Genomic DNA, 17,511 nt, shown 5'->3' with positions numbered 1-17,511 from the left:
GAACTGGATGCCCTATATATATATTTAAAGATGAGGGCATTTAACTCATCAGTTATACAAAAAAAATTTCATACATAGTTATGTGTGGAAATGATTAAAATTGACATCGAGACACACACACAAACAAAGACATACAAACACATAATATACAAGCACATAACACTCTCGCGCGCGCGCGCGCGAGTGCACTCGTGCGCACTCACATATATTTATATTTATACATATATATAGACACACAAATATCTACACACATATATACACACACGCGCACACATACATACACTTGTACACTCACAAAATTAAAAGGAATACTTACATGCATAAATTCTTATGTGATTACATATCTAACACTCATGTGCGCGTGCGCACACAGACATTCAATGCTCACACATATAAAATTAAAAGGGGCATATACATACGTACCACTAAAATTTATATTTTTTTTACATATCTAACACCCACCCACCCACCTACCCACACACACCCATCCGCACACATAAAAGTTAAGGAGGCTTTTACATGCATACCACCCAATTCTTATGTATTTAGATCTCTAAAATCTAACTTGTAATTTTTACATTCATATCACCCAAATCATTCATATAACATAAAATACCAAATTAAGATGTTCTAAGTGTTTGTGTAAATGTATTGATTCATTTACTTATGCCGCCAAATTCCTATATATTTACAGATCTCAACAACTAAAAAATATTAATGCATTTTCTTTAGAACTACATAATGTTTTCATAACATTAATACTCCAAAAACAAAATTAGCGAAGAAATTTCAAAGAAATTGTGATGCCTCATTTCATCTCCTTGAGGGAGTCGAAGTGTGGGAGAGGAAATGAACAAACGGGAACACAAAAGGGTGCTTTCGTGTTATAAAGTTACACAAATGATGGAAATGAGAGAACACGTGGAGAGCGGAGATGGAGGAATAAAAGTAGAGGGATTCTCTCACCGAACTGTTGAGGTTGTGTGAAGGAGAGGAAGTCTTGATTTAGTGCGGGAAGTGTCATCGAGCAAGTTAGGATAGCGACTCTGTGCTCACGTGCAGAGGAAGGAGGAAGGCAACATGCGAGCTGTGCTGCGTTGAGTCGCAATCAAAGGCATAGAAAAAATGAGCCAGAGAGGAAAACATTGCAGTTCTGTAAAGAGAAAGGTGCTCTCGTAAGGACCGAACACCGCTTGCGATAGCGCTGTCGAGCAGAGTAGAGGTGAGAAAGGGTCTGCTTGTGGGAAGGATGGAGACTGAACAATGCGGTAGGGGTTCTATAATATTTGTTTATGAATTTATTATATTATTAATTATTAATTGTAAGATTTAATTAAATCATGATTCAAGTTAAAGAAGTTTCAAATTTAGATTGAAAATAGGAAATGTTAGAGTTTTATTTCCAAAAGTATTCTATATAAATTAATAATATTTACTATTAATTGCCGTGATTAAATTTAAAGTTTAAGTATTGAAATATTAGTTAAAATTATATAATTTATTAAATTTATATATATGTAATAACATAATTTATATTAATGATATACGCGTCAAATGGGGTGAGATTCTACATCTAGAGCCCTTGTTCTGTTTCCTCTCTATCAATTTTCCTCTTCTTTTGAAGCGCAAGCGACTCGACTTTGAGGGATTCCACGATCCTTCACTGTATCAAGTGGCGAGTGGCTCACAGTGATTACAAAAGGAGCCGAAAAGTGTCATGCCTTTTACCCATTTCTCGATTTTCCCCTCCTTGTTTAGACACAGTTGGCTGAAGGAGTTCCACTCGCGCTACTGTAGCAGGACACGAGAAAAGGCGGCTGAGCGGCTACCTAATAAGCCGCATACCTCGGTTTATGGCTGTAGAGAAAAATTGGTAAGTGTGAAACCCTTTTTAGCAATATTATAGACATTCCTTCGCTTTCTTACATTTCTATTTTAAGCTTTGCCTTTATTTTCATGTATTTTTTGTTTCGGGTGGTAGAGGCACCGAACTTGTGTTAGAAGTGTCGTAAGTGGTTTGCGAGCTTTAAAGATTTTAGCACGAAATTAACGAAAGAGAAGGAAAGATTGGGAAGGTAGAAAGACAAGGGAAGAAGTTTTAGCAGCTCGAAGAAGGGTTGAATTGCTAAGAAGCCGATTAAGGTACATTTATGCTAATTAGTTAAATTTTTTTAAAATTGCCTTATGAGCCAAGATATCATGAATTGCCGAGCGTTTAAGATTTTACGTTGTTTACCTGGAAAGACGAGTTTGAGGCAATCATGTAAAAGCTATAAGTAGAATGACTTCGTAAATTTAGGTAAATTAATGCTATGTTAAGAAGAATAATTTGATTAACGGAAATTGCTTAAATCTTAAAGTTTGATATTTTGTTTTGTAAGATATTAAGATCAACATAAGGTTATCTCGACGTGCAGCTAGTTGCTGAAGATTAAAAATTTAACGTGGCAATTGGAGTGAGTAATTATATTTCTAAATTTTAGTAATTTCTTTGTTTCAAAATGTATGTGGATTTTATGTATGTTTTTGTTTATTAGACTTACATTACAACAAATTCTTTATATTGTTAGATAGAAAAGTTATGCATGATAGAAAAAATATACAAAATATGCATGAAAGATTTGTATAGATGCATGATGTGTCTGATAAAAAAGATATGCAAGATAGGAATGATATGAAAAAGATATGCATGATATGCACGATAGAAAAAGATATATATGGTATAAGTAAGAGATATGTATGAGATAAGAAGAATGAATATTATGAGAGATATTTATGTGAATAGGTGCACCACAAAGTAGATATACATGTTAGTAGATGCATTAAGATGTCTCAGAAAAATTGTATTCTATGAAGAATGAAATAACTATATATGAATGCTTATATGTGCATGTTCGAAGGAGTTTACCCCTAATGGTATAGGTTGAGGACGTCAGTCTACTCACACGCTTAGAGTTTTTCTATTACCTGAGATATTTGTGATATTTAGATCACTAACTGTTATATCGATGAGATAATATTAGCTAGGAGTAGACCAGAGCTTACCTCCTCATACAATTGTGATGTGTACATTGTTAATCGCTGTGCCGACACGATAATATCAGTTATGTTAAGGGTCTTTCCGCTCTATACAATTGTGATGTTTACATCACTAATCGCTGTACTGACATGACAATATTGGACAAGGGTGTTTTAGGTTTTCTTGAATTTGTATGTAGAGTATAAAATAAAAGTAAACCTGAAGTAAATACATAGAAAAGACTCGAACATTTTCATTTAAAAAAGGGTCATTGATAAACACTTTAGCATATATAAGATTTATTATACAAATATGAAAAATTAGCATATTATAATATTTCTTATAGAAATATGAAAACAGCAGCATGCATATTGATATCTTTCCTTTGGTTATTGTAGTTTATAAGCATGATTTCTCCCGGGTTATCTTTAGATAACTTATTATGTTGCTTTAATATTTTTTTTAGGTTTTAAACATTTGATTAAGATGAATAAAAGAGAATCAAATGTATATAAGAGGCAACAACAACGATCAGAATGGTGCACATTTCTACTTGTTAATTTAATTATTTTCTTTAGTGGCTCTTTCATCAATTTTGAATATTAAACTGTTTAGTATAGAAATAGAGGGAATTGATTTTCACCGTTCGCCGGTCTATTCTCGTCTTGGTTAATTCCAAGTCCCGGGCCGCGTGGCAGAAATTCTCTCCCAAATCCAACACTATGACTCAAGATTACAATTTCATGCCTCTTGACCGTTAAGCTATTAAACCCTTTTTATGCTAAATAATAATAAATAACAAAGGACTAAATTGCTCTTGGGCTAATAAAAAAAAACTACTTTTAGGCATCGGCGCAACAATATTCGATTCCGAAAGAAGCAGCCAGAAATGTTCAATCAACCTGGACAGAAGCATTTGATTTGTAGATTAAAGAAATCACTGTGTGGGTTAAAACAGTTTCCAAGACAATATTACAAGTGGTTCGACTCCTACATGATTCAAATTGGCTACAAGAGATATGTGTATGATTGTTGTGTCTATGTTAAGAGCCTTGATGATTGTTCTTTTATTTTTCTGTTACTGTTTGTTGACAATATACTAATTGTTGCAAATAATATGCATGATGTCCTTGTTTTGAATGCTTTTTTGAGCTAGGAATTTGACATAAAAAACTTGGGTGCTACAAAGAAAATTCTTAGAATGGAGATTCATCGAGATATAGACTCAAGTCGACTGTGTTTATCTCAACAAGACTATGTTGAGAAAGTGCTAGGCAAGTTTGAGATGAGCAAAACAAAGCATGTAAGCACTTCATTGACAAATCATTTCAAGCTTTCTTCAGAATAGTGTCCTAAGATAGATACAAAAATCGAAGACATGTTAAATGTTTCTTATGCCAGTGCAGTTGACTGCTGATATATGCAATGATATGTACTCGCCCTGATGTGACTTATGCTGTTATTCAAGTCTGCAAATACTTGTCTAAACCTGAAAGGTGACATTGAGAAACAGTCAAGTGGATTTTCAGGTATCTGAAGGGTAATGTGGGACATGAAATTATTTTTGACAGTCAGTTGTGGGGTACGTGGATTCAGGCTATGCAGATGATTTAGATGATAGAATGTCTACAATTAGGTATGTGTTTACTCTTGGTGGAGGGTTGATATGTTGGAAATCATCAGTTCAATTTATTATGACATTATCTACAACTGAAGCTGAGTACATGGCTGTAACTGAAGCTGCTAAAGAAGCCTTATGGCTTACTGGGCTAGTAAAGGAACTGAGTGTTGAGCAAGGTAGAGTGCACTTGTATTGTGACAGTCAGAGTGCCATTTATCTGACCAAGAACCAGGTGTACTATGCGAGAACTAAGCACATTGATGTCAGGTATCACAAGATCAGTGAATTGATTGCTTATGGTGATATTTTGTTGCAAAAGGTTCATACTGATAAAAATGCAGTTGATATGTTAACCAAGCCAGCTACTATCAACAAGTTCTTGCATTGCTTGGACTTGTTGAATATTCACAGTTGCTAGACAAGCATGGTAGCCCAACCTACTTTGGTGTGTAAGAAACTCCATGATGTATTTCTTCTAAGGGGCTGAATATTCACCAAGTTGGAGATTTGTTAAATATGACTCATATACTAGAAAAGGGACAGATGTTGGAGCAGAGCGGAGCTCGCGAGCGGAGTGGAGCGGAAGCATTTGTCCAATCGGGGGAGTTTCGTTATGTGGGTTGGGCGTGCGGGGGCGACAACCACGCAATATGGTATAGGGGTAATTTTATAATTACATATTGTACGCCAAGGCTATATATATATATATGATGTATTGTAATCCTAAGGGTATCTTGTACCCTTTTTCTGAATTGAAGGAAAAACCGCCACTCTGTTTCCGAGGACGTAGACATCTTTGCCGAACCTCGTTAAATTTTTGTGTTTTCTTTCTAAATTTGTGTCGATTCTTGCATTTCTTTGCCCTAAAATTCTCAACAGATTGTTTTTGCTAGCATGCTGAGTAGGAGGGACTAAATATTATATGGCAATGTTCAAGGCATTGATTCGTGCGACTTGAATGATGGCATGTAAAAAAGCATTATGATCACCACTGTGATTTCTATTATTCTGACTATCTCGTCTATATGTGATAATCGGTAATTTTGAATTTATGGTAGTACCAGTGGTGGAGGGCTTCTAGTCATTAATAGTAAATTGAGAAGAATGACAATCTGTATGAGAGAGCAATAGAATTTGATGGTTAACACGGGTCATTAAGAATGAGGGATTTAATATGCGGTCATGGTATAAGGTTGTGGATATGTGATAATGATTGCGGGAAACAGAATTGAATGCTTTAGATATCCGAGACATACTAGTATATATTTAAAATATATTTTTGTAACTCCTTATTTGCCCCCTAAATCCACCCTTGAATACAGAGCTTTCATTTTTTTAACAATATCTTATGCTTACATAAATATTGTAAGGATCTGAAGAAACTACAATGAAATTTGGATGATCAAACTGGAAAGTGGAACCGCCATGAATTCAGTCATAGTAGCTAACATTTAATGTACTCATTTTAAACAAATCCCCATGATTTACTATCCATAAAAGGTGGTTCTTTTAGTGGATGGTTTCTTATAAAAAGGCCTCCCTACATGGTATGCCCTTGAAAAATTTGTTTCAATTGATAACCTATTTTATTTTCTATACATTCTTGTATCTCTCGTGCCTTGGTCTACTATATACTAATAAATGCATATGTTCGCTGGGGGTTTGGAACTGAAAATTTTGATTATTTTTGTACCTTATATATTTTAAATTAGAGCACTGCAAAGGTCCTTCTATCATGGAGCTAATAATATTATTGTTGTGCTCCTTAATAGCCTATCACGCTGCAAGTTTAGAGTGTAGCATTGCAACTCTCATGTTTGTTTTTTTGTTTTGTTTTTTTAACGAAATCTTTCCATCCTTATCAACAGGCTGCTGGAGTGAAGCGCCTTCTTTTTTGTGGCGTTGGTTGCCAAGTTCAAGGTACATTCTTGTTTCTTTTTTTTTGTTTGAGATGCAAATTCTGGCGTTGTTTTAACTTGCCGCTATTGATATGCAGATTGATTTCTTACCTGCAGCACTAAGATCTGTGGAGAAGTATCTTGGTTTGGAAAAACTTTATGTGCTTGGCACAAACTGCGGTAAATGATTGTTATTATTTATTATTATTATTATTATTATTATTATTATTATTATTATTATTATTATTATTATTATTATTATTATTATTATTTGATAATTCTGTTAGAATTCTTTTTGGTGAAACTCTATCTTTAAGCTACACATCTCATGTTGGATGGCACAAACAAATAGTAATCAATAAATGACCTATATTCAACTTGTTTTAGTGGACAACGGAACTCGCCGAGGTTTAGATAAATTCTTGAAGGCTGCAAGCAGTGATCCAGAAACGGTTGTACATTATGAGTTCATGCAAGACTATAAGGTTGGTGAAGTTTGTGGTTTTTTGTCTTTTTAGATGGATAAAGGGCATATCCCAGCGCCTAATTGCTCTTTGTTCCCATTCATTTTCTACATTTCACCTTCCTTAATTTTTTGAAAATGTGGCTGCGCTGGTTTCATGCTACAAGTGCTCACTTAGTTGTTAATGCTCTATCTTTAGCACTTTCGTTTCTTGTTGCCCTATGTGTGGTTCTCATCTCCCTGACTACCTGAAATTTTCTTTGATTTATCCAAAACTAATGTGGACCATCTTCTCAGATGGAGTTATCTTCTTCTGTATTTCTTCACAAGTTCTCAAGAAAAAAAATGAAGCTTATCTCCACCTTCTCTGAAGGCTAAATAAATAGGATATTACTTTGGTTGTCTTCTAGCTGCCCCTTTTAGTCTTTAGGCCTCATTGCTTTCTTTATGAGCAGCTTCTTACCTATCCTCCTTTGCATAGAGGCCATTTACCCTCTTTTTCTTCTGTCTATTCTTGTTCCCCTCAATTGTCTACCTCATCTTTTTTTGGAAATGTTATGGAATGTATCTGATTGATTACCTGAGTTATGAGAAGGTTGGCAGAGAGATGGATGTGCATAGCTTCCCTCCACAACTTCTAATGTTACTTTTGTCATTGGGAATCTTGTTCTTTGTCTATGAGGGTGATTCTATTCGCAGTTCAATTATGTGAACTGTTATCTTCCTTTACATAGAGTTCGGTTCCAAATCAAAGTATAAATCAAGATTTAATTGATCACAAAGATAGAATAGTTGAATTGGAATACCATGCTTTATTAGTTTTGTTTTCCTTATTTGTGGGACAGCAAGTGATGTCATTGGATTTTGTAAACGCTTTGTCATGGTCTTCTTCCCATTCCATGGATTCAGATGTTCATGTAACTTTGATGCCTCTAAATAACTTAGCTGATATTTCTAGTCATCCTTTTATATGCCCTCGTGGAAACATTATTTCTTCATTTCTTTTGGTTATTGCTCTTTTTTTTACCCGTGATTATTCTTTTTTTGTTCAAAAAGTTTGTGTTCCTGTAACTTAAGTAGAAAGTTTATGAAAGGAACCTCGACGAACGTTTTATTATATTGTGCCGTTGACAGGTTCACTTGAAGCATTTGGATGGCCATATTGAAGAGGTGTAATTTTGTTACTTTTATTTTAAAGCTATACCTTATTACATCAAACTCCTAAGACCTGACTAATGCAAAAATTTTAAGAGAGCAGGTTCCTTACTTTTGCCTACCAGCAAATGAACTTGTTGATGTAATTGCTCCATCATGTTACAGGTACGTAAAGACTAATGTTGTATCTTAAAGAATTGCTGAAATTTGAGATTATGAGTGCACCTTTTCTGCCAAATATACCCTTCGGTGAAAATTAGTTTGTTTCACTAGCTAATTCTACATTCTAGTGAATTATTATTTTACGAAATATTGCTTGTCATGCTGCTGCTATGATTGTATTCTTGATTTTAAGAAAAACGAAGTTGGGATGTGATGGCTAAAACCACTACGCATTATCTATCTTATATTGCCAGATCAAATAGATATTTATCGATTATAGTGTGTCTTCTCCTGTGGCTTGTGGGATAATGACATAGATCTTCTTTCGCTTCTTTTTTTAATTAGTTACTTATAGCTTGTATCATGCTTTCTAATTTACTGCATTATATTTGTGGTCAAAGTTTCTTATATCTAGCTTGGACTGAAATCTAAGACTGACACTCCCTTCTGTTTGTAATTTTTGCAGCTGTTTTGACTATACAAATGCGTTGGCAGTAAGTATGCTGCTCTGAGTGCACTTCTATTTCAATTTTTCACAAATTCAATTGATATAAATAAAGTACATACGGTGCATGTGGCTTCCATTAATATTCTGTCAAGAGAGTGGAAATCCTCTGGTAAACTTGAAATCTCTTTTCGAAATATATTGTCTTACAATAGGAAAAGCTGGCTTTAGAAGGTGAAATTGTTTTAGCTAATTATTAGTAAAAACACTGCAATGAGTACCATGTGCATAATACTTTTTTGAAACAAAATTCTGCATCTTGTTTATGATTGAATATAGTGTCTGTACACATTTCACGAAGTATAGACATGGGGATTTTATTCTTATGTACCTTGCTTAAAGTCACCCTCTTCCTATGACTAAATCTCGGATTATTGAGATCGAGATAATTACTTAAAGATTAGAAGAATTGCTTACAGAAGTTTCCAAGCAGTCATTACCTCTGACGGTGTCCATCTTTGTATACCTTCCTTGGGAGTTTTTTTCTTTTGCTTCAATTTTAAAGATTTTGTTAATCAGAGCAATCAGGAGCATATTTAATGCATTTCTTTGATTTGATTACTTACCCATAAAATAATATGATCTTTATGGAAGTTTCATGATTCCAATACCATGTTTCAAGCTCTATGGATGGGTGACCAGTCATCATTTTTGATAAATAATAATGTTTTTATACTGTTTTATTTTTAAGAAATTTATGATTGTCATGATTCTTAGTATTTGTTTTTTTTTCATGAACTATTAATTTTCTACGGTTTTTGATGCATTTAAGCTCTTCAAACTTCAGGACCTTGTGGTGGGATACATGGCAGTGCCAAAATATTCTGGACTACGCATGACTGAACACCCACAATACATTACTGTCAGGTGATGAATACCATTTGTGTAAATTTCTATTCATTCTTCTCAACGAACTTCATGTCATAATTGTTGACGGGTCAAGCTTTTGATTTTTCCTCTTCTGTTATTTCTCATATTTGACATTATGGAATATTCAGAAATGAACGAGGACGGGAGATGCTTACGCTAGTTGAGAATCTTTTGGAGATAACCGAAACAACCAGCAGTGTAAGGGAACTATTTTCATGAATATTCACGTGATAAATAATTTCAATTGTAAAGTCCTGTCTGGCGACGAAACAACCACCATGTAAAATTGCATTTCAGGGAAGCAGAAAGCCATTTGTTATGGAGACGGTTAAAGCAGATGATAAAGCCAAGTTAGGTATGGCATTGCTTTTTTATGAAGTAAAAGCCAAAATAGTCTCCCAACTATTATTAAGTGTCAAATTTAGTCCCAGAGTTTTAGAATGCTTCAGTTTACTTTCAGACTATTATTAGTTGCTCCAAATTGGTCATAAATTATACTTTCCGTTGAATTTAATGGTGGTCTGCATGAATTCAAGGATATTTTTATCTTATGTAATATTTGAAAATTTAGGTGATTGTACATAAATCTCTTTTTTATTTGTCATTGAAAAATTATAATTTTTAATTTGTATAATAAATCTCTTCAAAATTGTCATAACTTTTTTTCAAATGAAATTTTTTGTTAGATTATTGTTTGAATACACAGCCTTATATATATATATATATATATGTATTCTGAAAAATATTTCTGTATAAATATTAGTAGTTTGTCATCAGTCACATAACTTTATTATTTACATACAATGTTTTAAACATAAAATAAATTCATTCATTAGTTTTTCTATTCAATTTCATCTATTTTAAAACACATTTTGTAATAAAAAAATTCAATTGAAATCGAGCAATTCATATAGTTTCAGATTGAGTGAGCTCTTATTGCATAATTATTGATTATTTTAAAACCCTTCAGTTGAAAAAAATTGACTGTTGTGAAGAGATTTATTAATGCAAATTACAACAACAACAACAAACCTTCATCCCACTATGTGGGGTCGGCTACATGATCATTTTTCTCCATTGTTTTTTATTGAGTGTCATATATTCATCTAATTATGTTAATTAAAATCTTTATTTATACAATATGCCCAAGTCTTTCTAGATCTACCTCTGCCTTTCTTAACATAAGTCGAATCTAAAACATCTACTCTCCTAATCAGATCATCAGATTGTTGACGTTTAATGTGACCAAACCATCTAAGATGACTCTCTAATTTTGTTCGTCATTGGAGCTACACCAACCCTATCACAAATATATTTATTTTGCATTTTGTCTCTAAGTGGAAAGCCACTTAGGCACCTAATCATTCTCATCTCGGCAACACTTAATTTTATGCTTCTCTTTTAAAGGCCAACATTGAGCGTCATAGAGCATTGCAGGTCTCACCACCATCTTCTAAAATTTTCCCTTCAGCTTAAGCAGTACTTATCCATAACAAAATAGGCCCGAAGCATTCCTCCAATTCAACCAACCAACTTGAATCCTACTAATAACATCCCCATCTATATCACCATCACTTTGAACAATAAACCTCAAATATCTAAAGCGTTCATACCTTTTAATAATGTGATCACCAATAGTTACAATTCTGTCACTAGAGCTACTGCTACTAAAATTACAGTCTATGCAATAGTTCTAGTTCTACTCAAATAATGGCCTTTAGACTCCAATGTAGGCCTCCATAATTCATGTTTTTCCTAAGATTTCTCTCTCATCTTATCCACGAAGCAAAAAACATACACTAAGGTACATCCTCCTATAAATGTCCAGTAAGAGCTTCCATAACTAAAGCAAATTAAAAATTATAATTTTTCAAAAATAAATAAGAAAGAGATTTATATACAAATCACATTAATTTTGAATAATTACATAAGAAACAAAAAGAAACCTTCAATTAATGCATACCGTCATTAAATTTAATGGAAAATATGATTTAGGACCGTCTTGGAGCAACTTTTAATAGGCTGTGACTAAATTTGAGTATTATAAAATTCTGGGACTAAATTGGACAATTCTTAATAGTTAGGGGACTATTTTGGGCATTTACTCCTTTTTTTTTATGTAGAACTGTTTCTTGTTGGATTTATCAGCCTACTATATATTTAGAAAAAAACATCAGATGTTGTTTCCATTTCTGTTCTCAATCGATACCAGCTTTTCTCATGCTAAAAAAATTCACGGGCAAGTCAATAAATAAAAATTCTAATGGTTCAAGACCTGATTTTTTTGGCTCGATGGACTTTCTTTATTTAAATTCCTAATATCTCAATTTGTGGACCGAGATCTTTAACAATGGTTTTTAAGACGGTCTATCTTAATCCTTTCAGGAAAAGGTCCTTCTCAGCAAGTTCCTCGATTCGTTGGTAATTTGATTGCATTCATATTAAATTTAGTAAGTATGCTGGTCTGAATATTTGTTTCTACATAATTTTTCTTCAATATCTGATGAACTGTAATCCTAAATTTTTATACTATTGCAGATTGGACCTAAAGGCCTTGAATTTGGTCGATATTCTTTGGATTACCATACAATAAGAAACTACCTATATATAAACCGTCAGTGGGGAAAGCAAAGGTGGTGTAGCTAATCTGCATTATTTTGGGTCTGATATTTTAATAGACAATTTCTCAACTTTGTTTTGTTGGCAGAGCTGAACGACACATGCCGTCATATGCAAAGAAAATTGTGGAAGAGTATAATGTGAATGGACAAATAGATGAAATGCTTTCAAAGACTACAAATTAGGAGGTTCACTGAATGCCTACTCTTTTTAGATGGTATCTTTAGAGTGCCTTAATAAGGCTTGGTATCTGTCTCAGTACTTGATGCTATGATATCTCATTTTATGTTCATTATACTTGTTGAGTTGGATAACACTATTTTAGATATTCTGCATTTAAATTCTAGCCTTGTAATTCTTCTTTTACTGGTTTTGGCATTTAAGAGTGTAGGATTGTTTGTTATTACTGAAATAGCATTGTTTCTGATTTGTAAGGAGGGGCCCTAATGGTATTTATATAGGATTCCTAGATAGTTTGTAAGAACTAAGTAACGGACTAGGATGGTTTTAGCTTGAAACTAGATAAAAAAATATCTTAAATGAAGTTGTTTAGAAAGGGTTCGGAAAGGTACAACAGCTGTTGTGGGTGAAAACAGCCAAGGGGAAAAATATCAGAAAGTTTTGAAGGTATTCAGAAGTCAAGGAAGATCCACTGGTTGTTCTCGATCAAAATATAGTCATACCATCTGAAAGAGAAGAAGGTATAAACTACCAAATGGAAAGAAAAACCAAGAGAGTCTCCAGAAGTATAAAACAAGCCAACATGTCCAAATTCAGGTTCTAAGCAACATATTTATTATTCCCAAACAAAATAACACCCTAATTACTAATTCTAAATAAAACAATTAAGAGTCCAAGTGGGTCCGACCAACCCTTGGAGACTGAGATGCCAACCCTTGGAGGCGAGTATATTGAACCGGCCAGCTAGAAAGAACAACACCACTACCCAGTTTTGTTCTTGCACCCATCCTAGACGCACGCATGATTCTCCTCGGATAGGAGGGCTTCACCCTTCTTCACTGAAGCATGAGACTCCTCGTAGTATGGTGCTAGGTTGGCAACATTAAATGTCATAGAAATGTTGTAGTTGTATGGCAGATTAATCTTGTAAACGTGTCTTCACTGAAGCATGAGACTCCTCGTAGTATGGTGTTAGGTTGGCAAAATTAAATGTCATAGAAATGTTGTAGTTGTATGGAAGATTAATCTTGTAAACGTCATCATTCATCTTCTTGACAAACTTGAATAGAACGTCAGCTTTTATCTGAGCTTTTCAAATGAACCTGAAAGTAATCTCTCATTCAACATGAACCATACTAGATCACCTTCCTTGAAGATCATAGCTTTCTTAAACTCGTTAGCTTGCTTCTGATGCTTGGTATTATGTTTGACAATTATTCGTTTACATGCTCATGAAATGCTTGAATATCCTTCACCCTGATCTCTGCATTAACATAGCTTAATGGTTGGGATTATATGCACCAGTCCAATGGGGTAAGGGTTTTCTTCCATATGCTATCTTGAAAAGACTATGTCCAGTAGAATGGCTGGTTGAACATTTTTAAGCATACTTGACCTGGGGTTGGATCAGGTCTCATTTTTTGATATTCTTGACCATAAAGTATTTGAATAGGTTACCTATATTGCGATTCACCACTTTTGATTGCTATCAGTTTGGGAGGGTGTGCTGTTGAATTGAAATGAAGATTTGTGCCCAACTTCTCCTTTGAAGTCTTTAAATAATGACTTGAAAACGGAGTCTCTCTGAAGTATAAATTTGTAATATGTGATGTGCCCATCTTCTTATGGTAGAATATAAAATGTCTCTTTTTTGGGAATAATCTGTTGAGTATATTGGAGGCCGATCTACTTCGCACCTGATTGGGCTCGACAACTTGTGGAAATTATTTAAAGGCTTTTAAATAATTTATTTTCTTCCTATTCTCTTCCTTCTCCAGCCTTGCTCGCGCTCCGCGTTCGGGATCCCGCCTTCCCTTATTTTCGCGACTTCCTTGGTTGGCTTCGCCGCTCTCCCGCTTCTTCTCAAATTCGCGAATCACACCCCTTGCCTTAATGGGCCAAGGAAAGGCCTCTTATAAAATAACAGCATCTAGTGCATCGTGGAGATATGCTCCTCCAAATCCTCTTCTGTGGTTTACCGCTTGCGGAAAAGAGGAACATATGAAGCTTTACCCTTTCTTCACGTGTACTGTTCGGCTGTAGTAGCTCTTGGGGAGAGAAATAGAGAGATAAGGAGGAATAGAAACAAGAGAGAGATTTACTCTTGTAAACGTCGAGGAGATCGACGGTGTAATTCCTCAAAGTAATAAAATTCTTTGCAACTCCATGGACGTAGGCAATTTGCCGAACCACGTAAATCTGTGAGTTCTTTTATGTTTGTGAATTTTGTCGTTCCAATTTTTCATTTTATTGCCATCGTTTTTTACAAAAATTAGTATCAAAATCAAGGTTCAGTTCTGAGAGTCGTTCCAATTTTTCATTTTATTGCCATCGTTTTTTTACAAAAATTAGTATCAAAACCAAGGTTCAGGTTTGAGAGAAAGTAATGTTTGGAGACGAAATGATGGTATCAGAGATCTAGAAATTTGATGACATAAATTTTGGTTACTGGAGGATGCAGATAAAAGACTATTTCTATGGGCAAAAATTTCATCTTTCATTACTCGGAAAGCGAAAAAAAATATGGATGAGCCTGAATGAAATTTGTTGGATCGACAAGTTATAGGGGTTATTCGATTAACTCTTTCGAGATCCGTTGCACATAACGTCATCAAGGAGAGGGCGATTGCAGATTTTATAACAGCTTTGTCAAGTATGTATGAAAAATTATCAACGAATAACAAGATGTATCTTATGAAAAAGTTATTTACTTTCAAGATGGCGGATGGTACAACTGTTGAACAACATTTGAATGATTTTAATACTATCACAAATCAATTGTCGTATGTGGAAATTGAATTTGATGATGAGATACGTGCACTGATATTGTTGGCTTCATTGCAAGATAGCTGAGAAGTCATGAGGATGCTTGTTAGCAATTTTGCAAGTAAATTTAAGATGAAATATGATGATCTTTGTGATTTGATTTTCGCTGAGGTGCGCAAACAAGATTCTGATGAGACTTCATGTTTGAGTTCAGCATTGAATGTTGATTCCAGAGAGAGATCACATGACAATAGATCACAAGACAAGAATTCAAACATAGGAAGATTAAAATCAAAGCACGGAGGTAAGAGCAAGTCAAAGTCTAGTCAGCAAGCAACCTGCTGTAATTATGACAAATCTAGACAAAAAGAACTACAAAAATCCAAGAAGGCAGGGAACGTCAGTGCTAATGTTGTAACTGAAGAAGTGCAGGATGCATTATTTCCGACAGTTCAAAGTTCTATTGATGAATGGATACGGGATTAAGGGGATTCTTTCCATACATCTTCCAACCAGGAGTTGATGCAGAATTATGTTGCAGGTGACTTTGGGAAGGTATATCTGATAGGTAGAGAACATTTGAATGTAGTGTGTATGTGAGACGTTAACGTAAAAATCAGACACATTGTTGAGTTGAATAAAAACCTCATTTCTGTTGGGCAGCTCGATGAGGGTGATCATTCAGTAATGTTCTCAGATGATTCCTGGAAGGTTACAAAAGGGGTACTGGTACTAGCTCGGGGTAAGAAAATTGGTACACTATATATGATTATTAGTTCAATTAATAATGTTGATATTACCGTTGCAGATAGCACAATAGATTTGTGGCATTATAGTCTTGATCACGTGTCATAAATGTTTAAAAGAACTTTAATTCAGTGGTAAGCTATCAGAACTGAAGTGTGTTGATCTTAACATGTGTGAGAGTTGCTTCTTGGGGAAACAAAAGAAAATTTCTTGAAAAGTGGCAGAGCGCCAAAGACAAAAAAAACTAGAACTTGTACACAGTTGAGTGGGCATCTTTCCTAGTGGCATTTCTTGGAGGCTCTTGTTACTATGTCACATTCATTGATGACCACAACAGAAATGTATGAGTTTACTTCCTGAAGCATAAATTAGATATATTTAATGTGTTCAAGACTTGGAAGGTCATGACTGAGACAGACAGACTTAAAACTAAAATGTTTCAGGTTTGATAATGGTAGTGAGTACATTGATGGTGGGTTCAAAGAGTATTATGCAGCTCAAGATATCAAAACAGTGAAAGTCATTCTTGAGACACCACAACAAAATGTTGCGGAGCTCATGAACATGACTATTAATGAGCGGGCTAGAAGCATGAGATTGCATGCCAAACTATCACATACTTTTTGGGCAGAAGCGGTTAGCACTGTAATTTACTTGATCAACAGGGGGTCATCTTTTCCATTAGACTGTAAATTGTTTGAGGAGGTCTGAAGTGGAAAAAATGTCAAATTTTCTCACCTTAAGACTTTTGACTCTTTCTTTTGTTCTTATTAATCCCGATGCTCGTAGCAAACTCGAGGCTAAGTCAAACAAATGTTGTTTCATTGGCTGTGGAGACGAGGAATTTGGTTAGTATTTTTAGGATGATCAAGATCGAAAGATCATAAGCGGGAATGTGATTTTCAATGAGAAGATAATGTATAAGGACAAGTCTAGTACAATTTCTGAAATGGCTCATCATGAATCCGATATGATAAGGTTTGATGATCTACCAGAGGTCACAGTGTAGGACAATGATGGAAGTGATTAGGAGAGTGTATTCGGGGCACCCATTCCTATTGTTCCACAGTCAATTTTAGAGTCGTCCACCCCACAACTACAATTCGCAGGTCAAAAAGAAATAGACGTTCTCCTCAGCGTTACTCACCAACCTTGAATTACATTTTGTTGACATATAGTGGGGAACCACAATGTTATGAAAAAACCTAGCAATATCAAAATTCAAGCAAGTGAGAGCTGGTCATGAAGAAGGAGATAGATTTTCTGCTAGAAAATCAGACATGAGAGCTGATAAAACTTCCATCAGGGAAGAAGACATTGCACAACAAGTGGGTGTACCAGATGAAAACTGATCATGATGACAGTAATAGGTACAAGAAGAGATTTGTTGCAAAAAGTTTTCAACAGAGACAAGATATTGCAAGATATTGCCCATGTGTAAGCAGATACATGAGTAACCCAGAAAAAACATTGAGAAGTAGTGAAATGGATCCTGAAATACCTAAG

General features: G+C 34.7%; 1 protein-coding gene across 1 annotated transcript in view; it reads left to right on the top strand.

Annotated features, from left to right (window-relative positions):
- Positions 1-12,678, top strand: part of LOC110038084 (7-hydroxymethyl chlorophyll a reductase, chloroplastic) — a 53,514-nt gene extending 40,836 nt beyond the window's left edge. Inside the window, exons 8-19 of the mRNA XM_020742848.1 lie at positions 6,509-6,560; positions 6,656-6,718; positions 6,926-7,023; positions 8,136-8,171; positions 8,260-8,321; positions 8,785-8,812; positions 9,611-9,690; positions 9,822-9,891; positions 9,991-10,048; positions 12,079-12,143; positions 12,232-12,326; positions 12,401-12,678. Of these exons, the coding sequence (XP_020598507.1) occupies positions 6,509-6,560; positions 6,656-6,718; positions 6,926-7,023; positions 8,136-8,171; positions 8,260-8,321; positions 8,785-8,812; positions 9,611-9,690; positions 9,822-9,891; positions 9,991-10,048; positions 12,079-12,143; positions 12,232-12,326; positions 12,401-12,497 (804 nt within the window). The 3' untranslated portion in view covers positions 12,498-12,678. The remainder of the gene's footprint in view (positions 1-6,508; positions 6,561-6,655; positions 6,719-6,925; positions 7,024-8,135; positions 8,172-8,259; positions 8,322-8,784; positions 8,813-9,610; positions 9,691-9,821; positions 9,892-9,990; positions 10,049-12,078; positions 12,144-12,231; positions 12,327-12,400) is intronic.
- Positions 12,679-17,511: the final 4,833 nt, after the last annotated feature.

The sequence above is a fragment of the Phalaenopsis equestris genome, unplaced genomic scaffold (assembly GCF_001263595.1).
Source record: "Phalaenopsis equestris unplaced genomic scaffold, ASM126359v1 Scaffold230314, whole genome shotgun sequence".
NCBI classification, from domain to species: domain Eukaryota; kingdom Viridiplantae; phylum Streptophyta; class Magnoliopsida; order Asparagales; family Orchidaceae; genus Phalaenopsis; species Phalaenopsis equestris.
The sequence above is the reverse complement of the archived record's forward strand: the minus strand, read 5'-3'. Positions and strand labels throughout refer to the sequence as shown.